Raw genomic sequence first — 20,679 nt, forward strand, 5'->3', positions numbered from 1 at the left:
AAATGTCTCACTTTTAATTGATTGTATAAGAAGAGAATAATTTTTCTGAGTTTTCCCCTTGCGGGAACTTTGAGCATATATCTTTTGAACCTTTTTTTGTGATCTTCATACACTTTATGGTTTTGGTAATAGCTTGATGAAGAATATATATAAAAAAAATTAAACACAAATAAATCTCACAAGCAATTATTAAGTTAAAAGTTATCAAACCCTATTTAGAAATACCTTTGATTTCTCAACACCAATAAATGTTTTGTTATGGGAATAAGTCACATCCCCTTCCAAGGACCACCATGATAATAACAAAATGAATAAAAAGAAGATATACTTAGATTTCAACCTCAAGCATGTTGTTAAGAATTAACATGAGCGAGACAAGGCAAGAAAATGATGCAAAGGGCTTTATATCATCTTACTTGTATTGATCCTAGGATATAAATTGATAGTACGTCAATTGAACAATTTTATATCTTTACGTCACTAAAAATGCATCAGTGGATGATGGAAAAACCTGATTAAAAAATAAGGTTTACAACTCATATCTATGCAGGCTTATATTTGGTGATTGTCTAGGGACATTCAGTTTAACGTTCCCCCATCCTTCAATCACAAGTCTGGATAATTTTATGAAACAAATTTTGTCATACCCAATATAAAACTATTTAACTATGAGCCTTGATGAAGATATCCGTGAGAAAATCTAAATATCGAGGAGTGAACAACTACTATGTTTGAATTTTGAACATTCCCATTATTTTTTGTTAGAAAGTGTCTTTTATTGATTTAACAAGACCAGTTTCTATGTTGGAATTTCCAAATGCTAATTGAATTTTGATTGACTTTATATCTTGAAGCTCGATTTCTAATGTTTCCCCTATTAGGTGCAAGTTGATCTATGATATTTGCCTTGTAGATGCAACCCTTTTCCACCTTGAACTACCATCACAATTTATTTTTTCTATCAACTTAAGATTTGGTAATTAGAAACTATAGGTATTTATATGTAGGTTGTTTGTTTGTTGATTCTAACTCCACAAAAGATAGAAAAAGTACTTGCCAACTGAGAGATGAAAAAATAATTGGCAGTTGGAGGAGGCAACTTGAAACATTTCCCTTTATGATTTCATTGCCTCCAAATATGAATATTTAGTTTCACTATTGTTTTTTTGCAGTGGATCTATTTAATTTTTTTGCCTTAGTAGTTCGCTAGGTTCACTTTATTTGATTTTCAAATAATTTTGACAATATTCGGAAACATAAATAATTCCTCATAGAATTTCTATTAATGAAATTTTGAATTTAGATGGCCAAAGGCCAATGTAAGGTTAAATACCTAAACCATAGAAACCATGAAAATTTATGCTACCAAAAGTTGGATTAGGATAACTTTTAGACCAAATGAAAAGGATCAATCTAGTTCATATCACAAATATTAAAAATGGACGGTATCACATTAAGGAATCCATAAAGGAGCAAGTGTGGCTATTGTTGCTAAACCAAGTAAATTCCCAACTAAAATATATCATGTTTTCATTGATGCAAAAATTTAGGAAATTTGAGTTTAAAGTAATTAAGATGTTGGGTGAAGTGGGAGAATTTCCTGTGAGGGTCAAAGGATTCTCTGGTTTGAAATATTTATCAAAATGGCGGCACAAGGAGGTGCTTCAAAATGCACAATAGATAAGGGAGGTTGATTCAGATGTATTTTTGGTCAAGGCTATGGTGTCAGAGGTTGCAGGGTCCATTGTGGTCGCCAATTTGGAGCCCAAACATGAAGAAGGAAAATGGTGCCTATGTAGCCACTTGGTAAAAGAAGGGTCTATAAGCAAAGGCGAAACAAGAAATGATAACAACAACAACAATTCTATATTGAGGAGGTGCAGACCAGACACCTCTTCAATAGTGGGATCTTTGCATGACATGAGGGCATTAGAGGTTGTGTTTAAGCAAATTTACACTAATGGAAATAAAAATATTTCATCCTTAGTGTTGGGAGAAATTCCACATTGAATGGGCTACCATGTGAGGTCGTAGGTGTTAGGGAACATGATGGAGGTTGTTCGTGTTTGGGTTCATCAACATGAAGGATGTCATTGTTCTATGCGTCTTGTGGCCCTTTCTCTCCCTGCTTGTCGGTCTCTCTTGTCATCAGTGTGTGGTTTTCACTGGCTTCAGAGGGGTCATCGGTTTTTGTTGATGGGGCATCATGACAATTTTGGTTATCAGATCCACTTTGGGCTACGCTTCCATGGTTGTTATATCGGTGACCTTATGCCATTTTCTTAAGTTTATATACTAGGGTTTTTACGCATTTTGTAATGTTGTGATGCTTTTTTTGGGGCTTTTGACAGATGCCTTGTTTATGGTATCTAGGGGTTATTTTATGTAGGCCTGTGTGCCTGGCTTATTTATGAGCTTGTCAGAGCATCTCCAAGCTTTTCCTGCCAATCAGAGCATCTTTGAGTGATTATATGTTTTTGTTTGTCAGCGTATCTTCTAGCTTGTCAACTTGTTGGTTAGTGATCTGTAAATTGTCGTGGATATTCTACTCAACAGTTCATCACAATGGATCTCATAATATTATATTAAAAATGTGAGATTCTACACTATTATAGTTTTATTTAATTTCTAGATCTATAAAATTAATTGTAATGAGTGCATGCATTTAAAATTAAATCAAGAAGAAAAGTAGAGAACGGAAAAATAATATCACACACCCATAATACAAAAGGTATGCTCTCTCGGAAACCCTTTCGAGACAAAACCCAGCAGGAAGGTGAGGCCACTTTACTCTCTTTCCATGTCTGGAAATATGGCTGCAGATACAAACAAGTAATGTTTGTGGCCCGTGGGCTGCTAGAGTCCAGAGAACCTCTCTATGTGCTCTACCTCCTATCTCTCTTAGCCAACTTTTCTCAACTATAGAAAATACTCTCGAAAGAATTGAATGCCTTTTTCTCCAAGTGGCCTGGTTATAACACAGCCTGATAGCCTACTAGTGGTTAAATTTGACTACATGAACTCTTAACTAGAGTTACAATATAGACAGTTGTAGGGTCTTTTACATCACAAACACATGGCTAGCCCCTTTTCCATGAATAATGGTAGGTGACGCGGCATCCTCCCGACCTATAGGTGTGAAAACAGGAAGGTTAACTTCTCAGTGGCATAATTTTTGCATACAGACTCCAATTGACACGATTCTTCCGCCATTGGAAAGATTTTTGTGTGGTGAATAGCATTAAAAGGTTCTGCACTTTTGCAGAAAATCTTTACCCCCAAATAATTTTGTTTGATGCCTCAGAGTGCTCCCGAAAAGTTTCAGACCCCATTTCACCAAACTGGGTCCTGGCAGTAAAAACAGTCTCGTCGGCTGATTCCTCCACTTTTTCTACTCCAAATGCATCGAGATGGATGACAAACAATGTAATGATCCAATTCGGATAAATTGAAGTACTTTCTACCATTGTTAGTTTACTAAGTGGTTGCCCATTATTTGAGCTATATCTGGTTGTCCGTATATGTTTTTATTGAGTGGCATGGGTGCCCCCTAGTCATATGTATTTTCAAATTTATTCAAGCACATATGCTATGCTATATCCATAATTATGTAAATCTCTATTTATACTAATAAAAAGTTTTTTTTTTTTTTTAACATTAAAGAATCTATCTAGATTACAACATTATATTGACTGAAATATATGAAAGATTATAGAAGATAATAGAATTGCAATGAGGTGCCAAATAAATACCTAAGCATGTTTCTTTTTGTCATGTGCCTTCTCACAAAAAGACAATCTTTTCATTCAGATATCTCTTCGTTAATGATTAATCCGAGACCGTAGGTATTTACTACAGCACAACCTTCACACGCTGGGCCATGGACGGTTCTGTCCGATTTGTTGCAGAGCCACCTCCGTCATTTGCTTTTTCTTTTTCTTTGGTATTTGCGATCAGCAGCCATTTTCCTGACATATTGCAGGCAATGTAATTTATCGTCACAGTGGCTCTTATTTTGCAATTTGGACATCATTGTAGTTTATTTCCTCCTCGTAGTTTATATAGTGTTTTATGCTTTTTTGTAATTTATCTTTATTAGGTTTTATTTACTAAGCATTGAGCAATCATAACATTTCTTGATGCCAAGTTACCTTTTGGTTAGTTGACCCGGAAAAATAAGATATTTACATCGATATTCAGTTCAATACAATTCGAAGTCATCCCTTCTGACATTAGTAATTTGTAATTCTTGTTATGTAAACTGGATTACTGGATTATTCATTAGTAACTGCCACTATAGACTTCTAGTAAAAGTTAAAACAGTAACCTTGTAACTCAGGGATTTTTATTATCACATTGAATTGTTGCATAACATAATGTTCGGGCCGTTCTTGGATTAAGAAACAGACAAGAAGCACGAACCGTTTTACTTGTAAAAACAGATTATATTTTATCGATTTTCTTCTCACAATAACAATTGACCTGGTGGCTTTTTCTCCAGTTATATGAAAGAAGGCATGCCGACAAGCGTGGAAGCTATCCTTCTGGTTACTTGTTAATGTTGTCCATTATTATATCCTTGCATATTTTTTTAGTTGTTTTGTAATTGCAGTTGAATTGGATTAGCATTGGCATCGTTGACGTGGAATAACTAGCTGAGTGATCCCCCTTTCTACATTATAAAAGCTGTCCAGGTTTAGGTTTGGTTGGGTCTGATCCTTATCAAATAAGGATTCATACTTATTTAAAAGAAAGAACACTGGTGAGATTTTTGTAAATGGATTTCAAACACCAAAATTTTAGAAAACTGAGTTGGTGATGAGATTTGTTTTTTTATAGCTTGTATCTTTCTACACTATGGACCCTCCAGAAAAAAAAGTCAATATTAGATATGACACTTATACTCTAAATCGATGAAACAAAATTGTGCCTTTCATAGAAGTGGTCTAGGGTAAGTGATCATTTATGTGTCTTGATTGCACATAATTAGCATCAATCTTATCACTAACTATATGGTCCAGATTTTGTAAGGGAATCAATCGACCATATGAAATTAGGAAGTTCCTGTTTCCACCTCTATAAGTTTATAAATGCCCTCTGACATCTCTCTCTCCACGCTCCATTCATTGGTTCGCTTGCTGTCACTTAGAGAGTGAGCAGTATTTCCCTCGCATGTCAGAAGGCATTTATAAACCTATAAAGGTGGAAATAGGAAACGCCATGAAATTAGGTGATGCCAATATTTATGAAGTTTTATCTGTACGGATTTTACTAGTCGTGATTTATTGAAAGTAGTTACATCAGCAGAACCATCCGCATATACTGTTACCGAAAATAGGAACCTTCTATAAGCTTCCTGGAGGACGCTTAAAGCCTAGTGAAAATGGTAAGAGCCTTAGCTAACAGACTTATTGTTTTTGGAATAAGAATTGAAATGAAATTGTGAAACAAACTTGCTTTCCTTTTCTAAACAGACTATAAAATTTAAATTTTGAATTTTTTCATCTCATCATTGAGTTGAGATGGTCGGTCTGGAATTCTTCAGAAATTGAAGGCTTGAAGCGCAAACTTTCTGTAGATTCAAGTACTCTTCAACAAGAGTGGCAGGTATGATATGAACTTACAAAGTTTGTGCCAGTTTCTTTCGTGGTGCAGTTTATGTTTCTCATTTGCGAAGGATGCTTACATTTTCCTCGGAATGCAGTTTATGGTTAGGTGATTTATTTTTTCCATGCATTCAACATGAAAACTTAGTAATACGTTCTTCCTAACTCGAACGAAACACTGGTGACTTCTATGTTTAACGCATGATAAATTTGCACGCTTGTGCAACATTATCAAATGTCTGGTATGAATAAAATGTAACAGCAAGGCCTATAAATATTGCAATAGAGTTTTATAAGAATAGACTTGCTATAAGTTGGAGATTTTAAACTTAGCAATATGTTCTTTCTAAGTCGAACCAAACAATGGTTCATCTACCATTGTATATCCTTCAAATCTTCTTGAGTTAAGTACACTAGTCTAAACTTACTGATTTAATAGGGAAGTTATCCACAAATGTGAGAGACCTTGTGCTTCTCCTGGAGGTTTGTTTATTTATTTATATATTTGGGGAGCCGGGGGCTGGTCTGGACTGTAGGAAATCAGCGGTATTAGAGAGGAAAAAGGGTACTGTTGTTGTGTAGTAATTATATGTTTACTATGTGAGGTTGAAATAATTTTTGAAATAATTTATGGTCTTTCCTTTTTTTTTCAGTTACTCTTAAGACATTATTTTTTGTTTAGTGATGGAATTATTTCTATGCACCATTTGCAGTATGCATGGGTAGTGGTTTTTTTGGGTTATTTCATTCATATCAGCAATTTTTCTACCTCTTCCTTATCTAGAGAGGACAAGTCAAGAACAAATTATTTTCATGACAGATTGGACCGTGTGTTGGTGTAAGGTGGAGACCTAATTTTGAGACAGTGATGTATCCTTATTGTCCACCGCACATTACAAAACCAAAGGTAAGGAAATGTTTCAAGTGAATTATTATCTCGTTCACTACTGCCTTGCACTTCACAGCGTTCATGCCAAATTTGTTGAATCACCTTTCCTGCAGGAATGCAGGAAGCTTTTCTTTATTCATCCACTGGAAAAAGAATATTTTGCAGTCCCCAGAAATCTGAATCTGGTAGCTGTTCCACTGTTTCTGCTCTACGATAATGTGGAGGTACATCGCTTGGTCATAATCGGTGCCCAAATATGAATGCTTACAAGGTCTACAATTCTTACAGTGTGTTCATTGTTGTGGAATGAAACAAAATTGGGATACTTGCAAGTTGGCCATCTAAAGCTTACATTTCTACCTTTTAGTTCGTAATACAAATACTAATGCTACAGTACCTTCTTGCAGGATTACGGTGCGGTTATCTCGACTATTCCGCTGCAGTTGTCAAGGTTCACGTTTAACATGGTTAAGGATGAACTCCAATGAGGGCTGGTTCTGTCAATAAATTATTGAGGACTGCTTTGTTGACGGAAAACATACTTTGTAATCTGGTTGAATTACGAAGGGTCAAAAAAACTTGTGACACGGAGAGAGCCGGGACCTTTGGAATTCGTTCGGAACATAATGTTTTTCCTTCGTATTATTTATAACTTATGGCCATCAGCATTGTTAATTTTTGACCGCGTTCTGCTTCTTCAATGTTATAAATTTCACTTTTGTTATTCATTATGGCTCTTACCAGTGAGATTTCTAGTGGAGCAATTGTTGGAATGTAATTTCAACTGCAGCAACAGTTGAAAAGAAATCGCACTTTCACCTGCAAACAATCCCAGCAGTCCATCTATCTTTATTCCAACGGGTATTATTTGTTTCGGCTTATTCACGCCACCGCCATAAGTGTCTTTTCGCCCTTTACCTGTTTGTATTCCCAAAGGAGGAGGAAGATCAGATCTGGGCTCTGCGCAATAACTGCTCACCTACATCATTAAAGAAAAAGCATGGCCGAGAAGGAAAGTACCAGCCTCGAGCCAGCCGCAGTATTTATCAGTCTTGGGTTTTAGCACAATCGACTCAAGAAATACAACAAAAGATCAGATTTGTTCATTATGTGCAGCAGAGACTGTCAGAGAGTTGAGGCGGTTGATGGATAAGTTATGACCGCTTCCTGCACTATATATGTGTAGACAACAGTGTAGAAAACAAAGAGATAGAGAGCAAAGGGAAGCACGCAGTAGTGTGAAGTTTTGCAGGGCAATACACTGCAGCGCGTATGTGCTAAATGAATGCAGACACAGATTGAAGTGCCTCTGAAGAAGGCATGTTGGTGAATCCCTCTGTTAGAAGGAGGATGCTATTTGTGTGGAACTGAAGCGTTCCTGATGTAATCCCTCTGTCAAGAGGAAGATGCTTTTCAGCATAGTTTGGTGAATCCCTCTGTCAAGAGGAAGATGCTCTTCAGCATAGATCGGTGAATCCCTCTGTTGAGAGGAAGATGCTCTTTAGCATAGATTGGTGAATCCCTCTGTTAAGAGGAAGATGTTTTGTAACAGCAGTTGAGAAATCTCTCTGTGTGAGAGGAAGACAAATTTGTATCAGTTGATTTACTGTTTATAAATAGAAGTTCCTTTTTGTGCGTTGTTGTTACACCGTAAGTCGAAAAATACTTGACGTCAAAAATCTCCGTTGCTGTTACACCGTAACTCAAAAAATACTTGACGTCAAAAGGTTACGTTGCTGCAACACCGAAAAATTTACGTTGCTGTAAAAAACTGCGTTGCTGCAACACCAGTTACAGCAAAGCGATTTTTTTCTGTTTTCGTGGTATTGAAATAGAGTATTATTTTGATCAATTTTTGATCCTGAAGCAAAGTAGAGTATTATTTTATGCTCTGTTCTTTTGTTTTTGAATTATCAGAAAACAGAGTATTACTCTCTGTTCATATTTTTGTTGTTTCAGAATTTATTAGAAAATTCCAAACAGTGGAAACAGAAGATTTTTCCACTGTATTTTGTTTGGAATAACCAGAAATTCTCGACATGGTATCAGAGCTAGTCCAGGCTCTTTGAAGTGTCAAAGAAGCTGAAGGAAAGATTTCTTGCAGCAACAACTTCTCCAAAAGCGTGAAGACTCAGCCAAGAAAGAACCTAAGGTATTTCTCAAGAATTTTTGTGTTATTGTTGAAGACAGACAGTGATTTTTAAATACAATCAAGTATTTGAAGCATAATTTAAAGTGTAAGGAATGGCCAGCGTCAGCACTAGGGTGGGTATGTTTAATACTCAGCTCCCACTATTAAATGGGAAAAATTATGACTATTGGGCAATAGTTATGAGAGCTTTTCTTTTCTCAGAAGATTTATGGGAATTTGTTGAAGATGGTTTTGAAGAACCAGCAAATGAAAATGAGTTTAATAGTTTAATTCAGGCAGAGAAAGAGTTGTTGAAGAACTATAAGAAGAAAGATGCTTTGGCCCTCTACTTCTTGTATCGAGCAGTGAATGAAAGTGTTTTTCCACGGATAGCAGCAACCAAGACATCCAGAGAAGCATGGCAAACTCTCAAGACAGCCTATCAAGGCATGGAGAAATTGAGGACAGTAAAACCTCAGTTCATTGAGGAGGAAGCCTATGACAAAAGCTTAGAGAAAACAGTGAATGATAAAAACTGTTTGTCTTGTGGTGAAGGTGATGAGGAGATGGTTGAAGTACATCCCCAAATAGTGGCGCCAACACAAGGGCAGCAAGTCGCAGCCTTGAGGAGAAATGAATGTGCTTCTCCAAGCACACCACAAGAAGCAACAAATGAAGGTACAAATTCTTTGTTTGCTTTATCTGGTCATGTTGATGACCCTGTTTATTTAGAAGATGGAGTTCAAGATAGGAAATTGACAGAACACATGAATGGGAGAAAGGAATTGAAGTTCCTTGAAGATCTATTTAAAGAATATGGAGTTCGATATGTAATTCTTGCCAAGATGGCTGAGATGGGCTTCACTGCCAAAACCCTTGTCAATATGACAGAGGAAGAGATTGAAGATTTGATGATGACCCTGGAAGAACTCTATCATATGAATCTTCCCATAGGGGAGATATATGGAATTAAATCTGTCATAAGAGCAGAGAAGGAGCACGTCACTGATATTCTGACCAAATCATTGGATCAGAAAAATTTCCAATTTTTGATGAAGTGTCTGGGTATGACTGATAACCCAGCAGTTGAAATTAAAGGGGAGTGTTGGAATGTAATTTCAACTGCAGCAACAGTTGAAAAGAAATCGCACTTTCACCTGCAAACAATCCCAGCAGTCCATCTGTCTTTATTCCAACGGGTATTATTTGTTTCGGCTTATTCACGCCACCGCCATAAGTGTCTTTTCGCCCTTTACCTGTTCGTATTCCCAAAGGAGGAGGAAGATCAGATCTGGGCTCTGCGCAATAACTCCTCACCTACAACATTAAAGAAGAAGCATGGCCGAGAAGGAAAGTACCAGCCTCGAGCCAGCCGCAGTATTTATCAGTCTTGGGTTTTAGCACAACCGACTCAAGAAATACAGCAAAATATCAGATTTGTTCATTATGTGCAGCAGAGACTGTCAGAGAGTTGAGGCGGTTGATGGATAAGTTATGACCGCTTCCTGCACTATATATGTGTAGACACAACAGTGTAGAAAACAGAGAGATAGAGAGCAAAGGGGAGCACGCAGTACTGTGAAGTTTTACAGGGCAATACGCTGCAGCGTGTATGTGCTAAATGAATGCAGACACAGATTGAAGTGTCTCTGAAGAAGGCATGTTGGTGAATCCCTCTGTTAGAAGTAGGATGCTATTTGTGTGGAACTGAAGCGTTCCTGATGTAATCCCTCTGTCAAGAGGAAGATGCTTTTCAGCATAGTTTTGTGAATCCATCTGTCAAGAGGAAGATGCTCTTCAGCATAGATCGATGAATCCCTCTGTTGAGAGGAAGATGCTCTTTAGCAGATTGGTGAATCCCTCTGTTAAGAGGAAGATGTTTTGTAATAGCAGTTGAGAAATCTCTCTGTGTGAGAGGAAGACAAATTTGTATCAGTTGATTTACTGTTTATAAATAGAAGTTCCTTTTTGTGCGTTGCTGTTACACCGTAAGTTGAAAAATACTTGACGTCAAAAATCTCCGTTGCTGTTACACCGTAACTCAAAAAATACTTGACGTCAAAAGGTTACGTTGCTGCAACACCGAAAAATTTACGTTGCTGCAACACAAGTTACAGCAATTGAAAAAAACTGCGTTGCTGCAACACCAGTTACAGCAAAGAGATTTTTTTCTGTTTTCGTCGTATTGAAACAGAGTATTATTTTGATCAATTTTTGATCCTGAAGCAAAGTAGAGTATTATTTTATGCTCTGTTCTTTTGTTTTTGAATTATCAGAAAACAGAGTATTACTCTCTGTTCATATTTTTGTTGTTTCAGAATTTATTAGAAAATTCCAAACAGTGGAAACAGAAGATTTTTCCACTGTATTTTGTTTGGAATAACCAGAAATTCCCGACAGCAATGTATTGCCATACATTTTCATCATATACTAGGAACATGGGAAATTTTAGGGGCTTATTCAAGGTTATAAAGCTCACATCTTTGTTTTTTGTTCACTGTGGCTCTTACCAGAGAGATGTAGTGGAGCAATGTTTAAATATTAAGTACATAATAAAGGCGAGAACATTATCTGTAACAAATGGAAGTGTAATGGTATGTTGTTATTGGCTACTTTCCTTTCCGCTTGTTTAACTCTCGCAATAAAAATTCATCATACATAAGAATTTAGGAAAAGTATCTCCATGTTTATAATTTGGCTTCAAAATAATTCATTTTGGCACCTTAACTACTGTTGATTTGTATGCTTCTGTTGGTAGAAAACATGTAAAGCTATTTTGTTTTGGATTAACTATTTCAGAATAAGAGGATGGGTTCAACCATTCAGTTTGTTCAAAGCATATTTTGTTTTAGATAACTACTTCAAAATTTGAGTATGGGTTCCTTTATTAAACTTCTTGAAGCGTCCTCGTAATATTTGCATTTTAGGCAGTTCACATGGAATGCACAGTTGGACACTTCAAAATTTGTGTAGCATGCGATTAGATTGTTGGTCGGAGCTTATAGCATTCGCTGCAACGATTTTATAGCTGTACGAGCTTTCAAACATTATGCAGGTGTCTTTTAATATAATTGAAAAACTGCAAATTGACTTTGATTTTTAAGTTGATCAAATGATATCTTCTATTTTTGAACTTCACAGGATCACGTAAAAGCATGTTTTCCTGGATCAGGCTGGCATCCCATATTAGTCTGGCATATTTTGAAACTTGGTGCTCTACTATGTATACCATGGTATTGTGAATAATTTAAAATATGAATGCATTACTTTAGAGTATCTATTACTAATAGTAATTATCTTTTAATTTTAATTGTTGATCTCTAGAGACTAGGCTATGGTGTTATATACATTTTTGTGCCTTACAGTATTGAGCATGAAATGTCCATAATCTAAGGGATCCAAAGTCCCTAAACATGTTGTTCCTACCCCTAGAGGAACAAGGCTAACAAACCACAACAATTCACAAAAGTTCTCCACCTGAAACTGCTCAGAAACAAGTCAATTCAGGATCATTCCAGTGGCTACACTAGCTGTCTGCGCTGAATGTCAAAGCCAACACTGGCTACCTGCGTTGAATGTCAACTAGAACAAAGGCTACCTGCGCTGAACGAGAGTGGACAAGTGGCAGACTCATTTCTCAAGGTGTCAAGACCCAGGAAGCTTCCAAAATGACACTTGCCTCAGTGAATTCGACTGGTGATGAGTAAGAGGTTCCAAATCTCCAAGTGGAAGCAAGAACCTCCAAGTGGACTCAAGAACTGATAGAGGGAGAGGACACTAGTCAGATCTCAAACTGACTCATCCTCTCTCCAAACATCTATATATGGATCTCTCCTCCATGAGATCTAGAGGCTGGAATTTTATTATTGCAAAGAATTGTTGTTGGTTTGAGACTAGAATCATTGGGTGCTTAATGCTTTGAAGGGGCTGAAGATAGGAATTCCATTTGCTGGGAAGGAGATGCTGGATTGGAGCCCTCTGGGTTGTATCTCTTCCTGAACCTTGTTATTCATCAATAAAGCTATCTTGGTTTCTCCTATATGCTGATGTATTTTGATGTGTGAATGTATTAGCGTATTTGGTTTATTTCTAATCCTAAACTAGTTATGAATGTGAACATCTGTCTTTGTGTAGTGTTCTTCTCTTGTCTCAAGTAGCTGTTCTCTTGTCGCAAGTAGCTGTTCTCTTGTGATCTTGCAGGAAGTTGTAGCTGGATAAGCAAGAAGGCAAGTAGCTGTGAACACCCAAAGAGAAGGGAGATTGGATCGAGGGACAAACAGAAGACACCGGTAAGTCTGTTGATCTCTCTTCTTTCACATTTCATAAAGGAAGAAACCAGTATAGCTGTACTCATTTGTTGCTAAGGCACTGTCACACCTTAGGTGGATAGGATCGTCCTGCATAGGCATTTTTCCCCACAACAAATTGGCGACTCCACTGGGGAGATTTGTTTAGTCATTTTATTTGTGTTTCTATCATTTGTTTGCATCATAGACTTGACAGCAACATTCGAACTGCATCTTTCCCGGATGCAAAGTAGAAAGTTGTTGCTTTGATCCAATTGCTGGACTTCTCTATGATCTAAACAATGGATTCACAAATGATTTGATGATCCTTGTGATTGATCTTAGTAGCCCTTCAAAGCATCCCTTTCATTACACCTTGCTTGTTGCTTTTATTTGGCCTGAAACAGTTGATTAAGTAGCAAACTGTGACCCAGAACTTGAGGGAAACGAGAGTTTCTCCTCCAGCGCAGACCCAGTGAAGGGATTCTGCATTTCAACGCAGGTCCCGTAAAGGATACCTGCGCTGAATGTCAAAATCCCCGTGTTGAACCTGCGCTGAACCAGTTTGATCTTGTGCAGCTGGGATTCTCTGCTCTGTTTTGCCTTGTTTTGATCTCTGATTTTTGCAGCCTGTAACCAGCATAGGTACCAGTCTGAAAACTCCTTTTCTCTGCTTAGATTCTGCCTCCTTTTCTACAAAAAGACTGTGAGTGTTTTTATGTGTTTGTGGCGTCATTTACAGTTTTCCTTTGCATGAGTAAAATAGTCTCCTGTAGCTTTTGATTCAGATCTGATTGATTGTGATCTTAGAAGAGAGTTCATTGGCTGTTTGCAGATTGATTATACATTTACTTTTGCTTATTGGTTTGAATTTGTCTCTTTTAAGTGTCGAAACAAGTCTTTATTTCGAAAATCGTTAAGTAGTGTAATCTCTTCTACCCTCTCTGATTTCGAAAAAGTGAACTTGTTTGTATTGATCATTTAAAAGCAAATTCAAAGTTGTACAAAAAGCTTTCTTTGTAGGCATCAATACTAAGAAAGCGGAAAACAAACACCTGCATTGTGCATTTTGCATTTGATAGTTTACATGTTGGATTTAGGAAAGTGCATTAGAGTGTGCTGATTGCTCTTTGAGAAAAGATGGTGTCTTTCTTTTCCCTTAGTAGCTAGGATTTTCAAAGTTGAAAAGATATAAAGCTTGCTTATCATCTTTAGACTGCATTTAGGAATTTGTATCATACATCTCGTGGTGAACCTTGAAAGGCAAACTTTAAAAAGATCAACCTAAAATAAATTGAATGAACTTAACAACGCTTTGTAACATAACGCACAACATAGAGGTCTAGGCTAGAGACATGTTCCGGCGTCGTTAAGCCTGGTGACTGTCGATCTCGTGGAAGGTGGGTGATTCCTCCTGAGGGACGATAGCGCTAGTACGGATTGTGCTCCCACGTACCGTCATGTATATATTGGGAGACCCCTATAGGCATAAAACCTTTATCCTTAGGAAGCCGTGTCAGCCGCCCTACTGATCGCAATGCACTGAACACAGCATTCAGGAAGATTGACCGCCCGTACCCTAAAAAGTATTCTGCGGTTTTGCGAAAAGTTTGGCACACCCTTTGCCTAGAACTCCAGAGCAGTTCCTTTTGGCCTTTTTCAGACTCTATAACGGAAAAAGTCCATCTGAGCATTTGTCACTTCGGGCTCGTTAAAACATCGAAGGAGACTAGAGTCATCTTTAGCTTTTTCTTGACTCTTTAAAACTGAAAAAGCAAGTTGTGTCTAAAGCGTCGTTAAAAAATTTATTTTAAACGAAACAATCACCCTTTAATTCCTGCGTTGATCTTTAGGTTGAAAAAATGGAGCACACCAACCAAGGAATTCCCCTTGGTGGAAATCCTAGTCCTTTCTCCTCTTGGGGAGATGTTGGCGCGCCCCATATGGACACATTGTCGCTTCCAGGACTGACAATTGGCCTGCCAGTTTGGCTCTTTTCAACCAATGTCATTCAGAACACCACCATTCCTGAACAGTCGAGTCAATAGTTAGACCAGACTAGAGTTGCCCACCAACCTTCTACTTCATCTTCCTCTCCTCCTTCTTCTTCGCTTGACGGAACTAGTAAAACAAAAAACCAGGTTCCTAAGGAGAAGAAGGAAAAGAAGAAGAAAGAGAAGAAGAAGAAGGACCCAAAGGCGACTGGGGGCAAACAAGTGTTGTCTGACAAAAATCCACACACAGCACTGACAAGGCCTAAATCGCCATGTGTCATATGCAAGGGAGACCACTTCCATAGAGATTGTCCCTGTATCCCTCGAATACTAAGGGACTGGTCTCCCCCTTTGCACAATTCGGTAGCATCAACCTCTGATAGCCATGTTGACTGCTCACCGTCAACTAGTGAAAGTGAAGTCACAGGACAGAGAGGGAAATCTAGATTTCCCTGCAAACTGTGTGAAGGCGATCACGCCATCCACCGTTGTCCCTTCTTAGACTTGGCTAAAAGAGTTCTGGAAGATCGCCCGATTTTACGAGCGCAACTTCCTCCTGTATATCAAAAACTCCTGCCAAGTCCTTCACTAGTTGAGAACCCGGCTGACCCGCCCAGATGGTCAGCCGAAGCACCTATCATTGAAGATGAACCGTTTGGATCCATGCCTGGCGAAAGTCAAAAGGTTGATACGGCAGTTGACCCGACTTTGCCTTCAGAGGCTCTATCTTCGAATGATAACATCACAGAGGAGAATAAAGACGACACCGTCCAAATTCTCTTCATCAACACTGACTCTGATGAACAAGGGGGCAATGCCCCCATTCCTTTATCGTAGGAAGGAAGTTCGTCAGAGTGATATCCGGTCATTTATTCGGTCCCACCACCAAGCAACCTGGTTGTGTCCTTTGACTGGAACCAACTAGGCAGACCCCGGTTGCCAGCAAGCATACCATTCAGAATTATCGTTCAAATATACAAAATGGTAATGGCTGGCACTATCGTTGATGAGGGGGAATCTGTGAGTATCCTTTCCTCTATTGCTTGGAAAGCGCTTGGTTCACCAGCGCTTTTACCTGAAATGAGAAATCTATCAGGTTTTGATAAAGGAACCAGTCAACCTTTAGGGATCCTCCCCAATGTGCCTATAACATTGAAAGGGAAGACTGTTCAAATGAACGTGATGGTCGTTCAAGGACCCTTGGATTATAACCTACTCCTTAGACGAGACTATATATATTGCATGGGAGCTATTGTCTCCTCACTCTTTAGAGTAATGTGTTTTCCGCATGAAGGAAGAGTGGTCAAGCTCATGGACCAACTTTCATTTCCCGGATCACGCATCGCAAATAGTCCTATACCATCCCTAAATGGTCTATTCATGCAAGAAGTGTCTCAACCCACGGTTCATCCCCCTGATGAGCGCGAGTAATCCGGGAGGATATGACTGGAACCCAGGGGGCATGCATCCTGGTCTGCTTCGGCAGGGAAACTTTGGGTATAGAGTAGGTTTCCGCGGGAGAATATGACTAGTTTGTACCCCGTCCGTAGAGGAAGAGGGGTTATTCTAGAATAAGATTCTTTTGTCAAAGTTATGTAAGTTGACAAGAATGGTCACTCACCTTTGTCTATTTCGGTAGACATTGTTGAAGAAGTGTTTTGTTTGAAAGATTAACGAGACAATCTTTGGGTAACCTGAAAGAGGTAAGCCTCTCTCGTTAAGACAAATGTTTTGATGGAAGAGAAGTAGAGGTAACCTTGAAACTCTGTTTTATACTTGGGGGCATGCAAACCTTTCGGAGTGCAAGCAAAGAGCTGTTATTTATCTATTTTTTGGGTTAGCCGTTTCCTAACTTGCATGAAGAAAGGATGCGGAGCATAGCTTTGGTAAGGTGCAAGCTCCATAAAAAATGGAATCTTTCATGAGACATTCTTATCATATGACTGGGTAATCGAGCAGTTTTAGCACAAAGTTCATGCTCGTTAAAAAATAAACGCAAGATTCGAGCAGTTTTAGCACATAGTTCATGCTCGTTAAAAAATAAACATAAGATCGAGCAAATGTTTCCACCAGCGTTTAAGCTCGTTAAAAAATGAACTATCCCGGTAAATAACCACTGTGAATGTAATATCATCAGCCATTAAAGCCTTGGTCATGTTTGCACCGTCACCTCCACTTTTCATTTGGCCGATCGTTCACCTCCATATGATTGTTTACCCATTTCGAGGAACAGCTGCAAAGAGTGATTTCACCTAGCCATCCTTGTGACACTGCCGTGATTGGAAAATTCCAACCTGTACTTGGAATCAACTGCTATCCCTGTTTATCACTCGTTCCTCAAAAGACGAGTCTTCTTTAAGCTCTTTTCAACTGACTCGTAAAACATGAAATGATTGCCGAGTTTTGGCCTTCCAGCTCATTAAAGGACATGAAGAGTTATCCCTCCTCTAGATTTTAATCTTTTTGGACCTGAGGGATTATTGCACAAAAAGATCGAGCGCTTGTTTTATTCGGCTCGTTAAAACTATCGAAAACTCATCCCTTCTGTATTGTTTTATACTTTTTTGGACTTAAGGGATTAGATGACGAAAAAGGAATTTTGGAGTTGACTTTATGTACCTTTTCAGACTCTCTAAAAATGAAAAGGACCGAGTTATCCTTGTCGTTAGACTTGTTAAAATCAATAAATAGTGACAAACTTGTCTTTAGACGAGAACGAGTTTCACTATCGCTAGGCTCGTTAAAACATAGTGGTGGGCTTGCCCGAAGGGCAGGTTATAGAACAAGCATATGTTATCCTCCTCAAGCTTGACAAAAATAAAGAGGTACTGGTCAGCAATGACTGGGGAAAAATTGGGAGAAACTAAAGAAAACTTTGATGGTAGCAAGTCGCTCTTGAACATGACACTTTTCCTCCGTACCACAATCGGGTTGGGTTGTTTCATTCACAGGTCACATCACCATGGTCTCGCCATACCATCCATATTTGGGGTAATGCTACCGATCCATCGCATCAGTGTCGCCATATGTTCAAGAGAAGTCGTTCAGAAAGAGTCAACCGTGTCCCATCCACTGCCATACATTATCCTTCATCCATTCATGACCGCCACCCTGAATCATATGTCACAGATCGTTTTCACCTCCATTAAAATCATTAGCTCCGTTCCGTGTCACTGATGTGGGATTCCTTAAGGCCCTCCTGTGACGGATCGCTTCTTGTCGACATCAGCTCATTATCCAAGAAGTTGATCTAGGAACAACCCCTTCAGTACTTTGAAGCTTGCATGCCACAATGGCAAGTTTCTCACTTCCGGCGACAGGTATACATCAATGACCTTCGACCGAAAGATTTTGCGTGGTGTTCGACGCCAAGTCCTTTATTCACACCACGTGAATTGTACTACAGTACCTTGAGGGTCATTATCATTATCGGTGATTCCTCTCGCGCTTGTTAACGGTTTACATCATTGACCGGTAACCAAGCGATGTCTTTCCATGTTCGACTTCAGAACAATTCTCACATGGATCGACTTGTACTTAGAGTGAAGATCGAACGAGTTTGAAGACCCCGGATCTAGTTTCATCCATCCGGGTTGCGATATATATTCAGGAAAGATAAAGACATTGACATGTACATCATTGCAGGAGATAATCATCCTACTCAAAGGATGATAATTTCATCAAAATTATCAGTCTATCATCAGACGATTGTCTGTTCTATGTACAGAAAAATGAATTTATAAAGCTGAGCATGGGAATGCCTGCCTCAGCTAGATCATGAAAGCAGTATGGAAAATAATATATTGTATTGTATTGTATTACAGGTCTCCTCCCAGCATTGGATGAACTTCGGATCCCCCTGATAAAGCATTTCGCCCGATAAACAGCCTCATACTTTAGGGGGCAACTGTTATAGACATTTTTGTGCCTTACAGCATTGAGCATGAAATATCCATAATCTAAGGGATCCAAAGTCCCTAAACATGTTGTTCCTACCCCTAGAGGAACAAGGCTAACAAACCACAACATTTCACGAAAGTTCTCCACTTGAAACTGCTCAGAAACAAGTCAATTCAGGATCATTTTAGTGGCTACACTAGCTGTCTGCGCTGAATGTCAAAGCCAACACTGGCTACCTGCATTGAATGTCAACTGGAACAAAGGCTACCTACGCTGAACGAGAGTGGACAAGTGGAAGGCTCATTTCTCAAGGTGTCAAGACCCAGGAAGCTTCCAAAATGACACTTGCCTCAGGGAATTCGACTGGTGATGAGTAAGAGGTTCCAAATCTCCAAGTGGAAGCAAGAACCTCCAAGTGGACTGAAGAACTGATAGAGGGAGAGGACACTAGTCAGATCTCAAGATGACTCATCCTCTCTCCAAACATCTATATATGGATCTCTCCTCCATGAGATCTAGAGGCTGGAATTTTATTATTGCAAAGAATTGTTGTTGGTTTGAGACTGGAATCATTGGGTGCTTAATGCTTTGAAAGGGCTGAAGATAGGAATTCCATTTGCTGGGAAGGAGATGCTGGATTGGAGCCCTCTGGGTTGTATCTCTTCCTGAACCTCGTTATTCATCAATAAAGCTATCTTGGTTTCTCCTATATGGTGATGTATTTTGATGTGTGAATGTATTAGTGTATTTGGTTTATTTCTAATCCTAAACTAGTTATGAATGTGAACATCTGTCTTTGTGTAGTGTTCTTCTCTTGTCTCAAGTAGTTGTTCTCTTGTCGCAAGTAGTTGTTCTCTTGTGATCTTGCAGGAAGTTGTAGCTGGATAAGCAAGAAGGCAAGTAGCTGTGAACACCCAAAGAGAAGGGAGATTGGATCGAGGGACAAACGGAAGACACCGGTAAGTCTGTTGATCTCTCTTCTTTCACATTTCATAAAGGAAGAAACCAGTATAGCTGTACTCGTTTGTTGCTAAGGCACTATCACACCTTAGGTGGATAGGATCGTCCTGCATAGGCATTTTTCCCCACAACATATGGTATTCTCAATAATTTAAAATATGAATGTATTAGTTTAGAGTATCTATTACTAGTAATTATATTTTAATTTTGATTGTTGATCTCTAGAGAGGCTAGATCTAATTTAGACAATCACTCACTTTGAAGATTAGTGATACGAATTTAGCTCAATGAAATGTTATAAAAGCAATGCTAAAGAGACTAGGATTACACACTATACAACAAAACATGACATTGAGAGAATCATCTTAGGGGTGAGTGGAGAAGGCCTTCCATTCTAGTGTGTCAACTATCAGGAAGATACAAAAGTGTAGCATAGGAGATTCATAACAACAAAGAAGATGAAGAACAAATCTAGGGCTTGATCAGGTGGATCAAATCTGGGATATGTTGTAGTTGTTAAATTTCTGAGTTGGGTGATTATCTCAAGAGGAGAGCCCAAGTAAGTTATGGTTTAATGAATAATTGATTTTATTGATTCCGTTGAGATTGTTTGCAATTTTTCTTCTATTGAATAATTATGTTAAGAACTTAGTTGTGCATTTATGCAAATAAATTGTCTTGTGTTAGGTTCATGAAATCAGTAGTCCTAGTGTTGTAGCTAGATTCTTGGACATGGGGACCATGGAGGTGGATGGGTGGCATCTCAACATGTTTTTCATCGTCCATTGTTTTCCAATACCATATTTTATTTAATATTTTCAATAACTTATTTTATACCAAGAAAATTACATTCACTCAATAAATTATTTTTCTCAAAATAGTTGAATAAAAGTATACCTACATTTAAATTAAA

The 20,679-nt window shown here is 38.4% G+C and overlaps 1 protein-coding gene across 1 annotated transcript; it reads left to right on the forward strand.

The window, feature by feature from the left end:
- Positions 1-3,880: 3,880 nt before the first annotated feature.
- On the forward strand, positions 3,881-6,983 carry LOC149150717 (pre-mRNA cleavage factor Im 25 kDa subunit 2-like). The gene is made up of 7 exons (XM_089442916.1): positions 3,881-3,987; positions 4,502-4,547; positions 5,296-5,386; positions 5,546-5,607; positions 6,427-6,513; positions 6,609-6,719; positions 6,903-6,983. The coding sequence occupies exons 1-7, from the start codon at positions 3,881-3,883 to the stop codon at positions 6,981-6,983; spliced, it is 585 nt and encodes a 194-aa protein (XP_089299042.1).
- Positions 6,984-20,679: the final 13,696 nt, after the last annotated feature.

Source organism: Pinus tabuliformis, chromosome 9 (assembly GCF_031772625.1).
Source record: "Pinus tabuliformis cultivar Carrire ecotype Pingquan chromosome 9, CPIR1, whole genome shotgun sequence".
NCBI lineage: Eukaryota > Viridiplantae > Streptophyta > Pinopsida > Pinales > Pinaceae > Pinus > Pinus tabuliformis.

Excerpts from the sequence above, each read along its gene's own strand:
- LOC149150717 (XM_089442916.1), top strand. The coding sequence starts at position 3,881 with ATGGACGGTTCTGTCCGATTTGTTGCAGAGCCACCTCCGTCATTTGCT. Across the intron at positions 5,387-5,545 it reads CTTAAAGCCTAGTGAAAATG|AAATTGAAGGCTTGAAGCGC; the intron begins GTAAGAGCCTTA and ends GGAATTCTTCAG. Across the intron at positions 5,608-6,426 it reads CTCTTCAACAAGAGTGGCAG|ATTGGACCGTGTGTTGGTGT; the intron begins GTATGATATGAA and ends TTTTCATGACAG.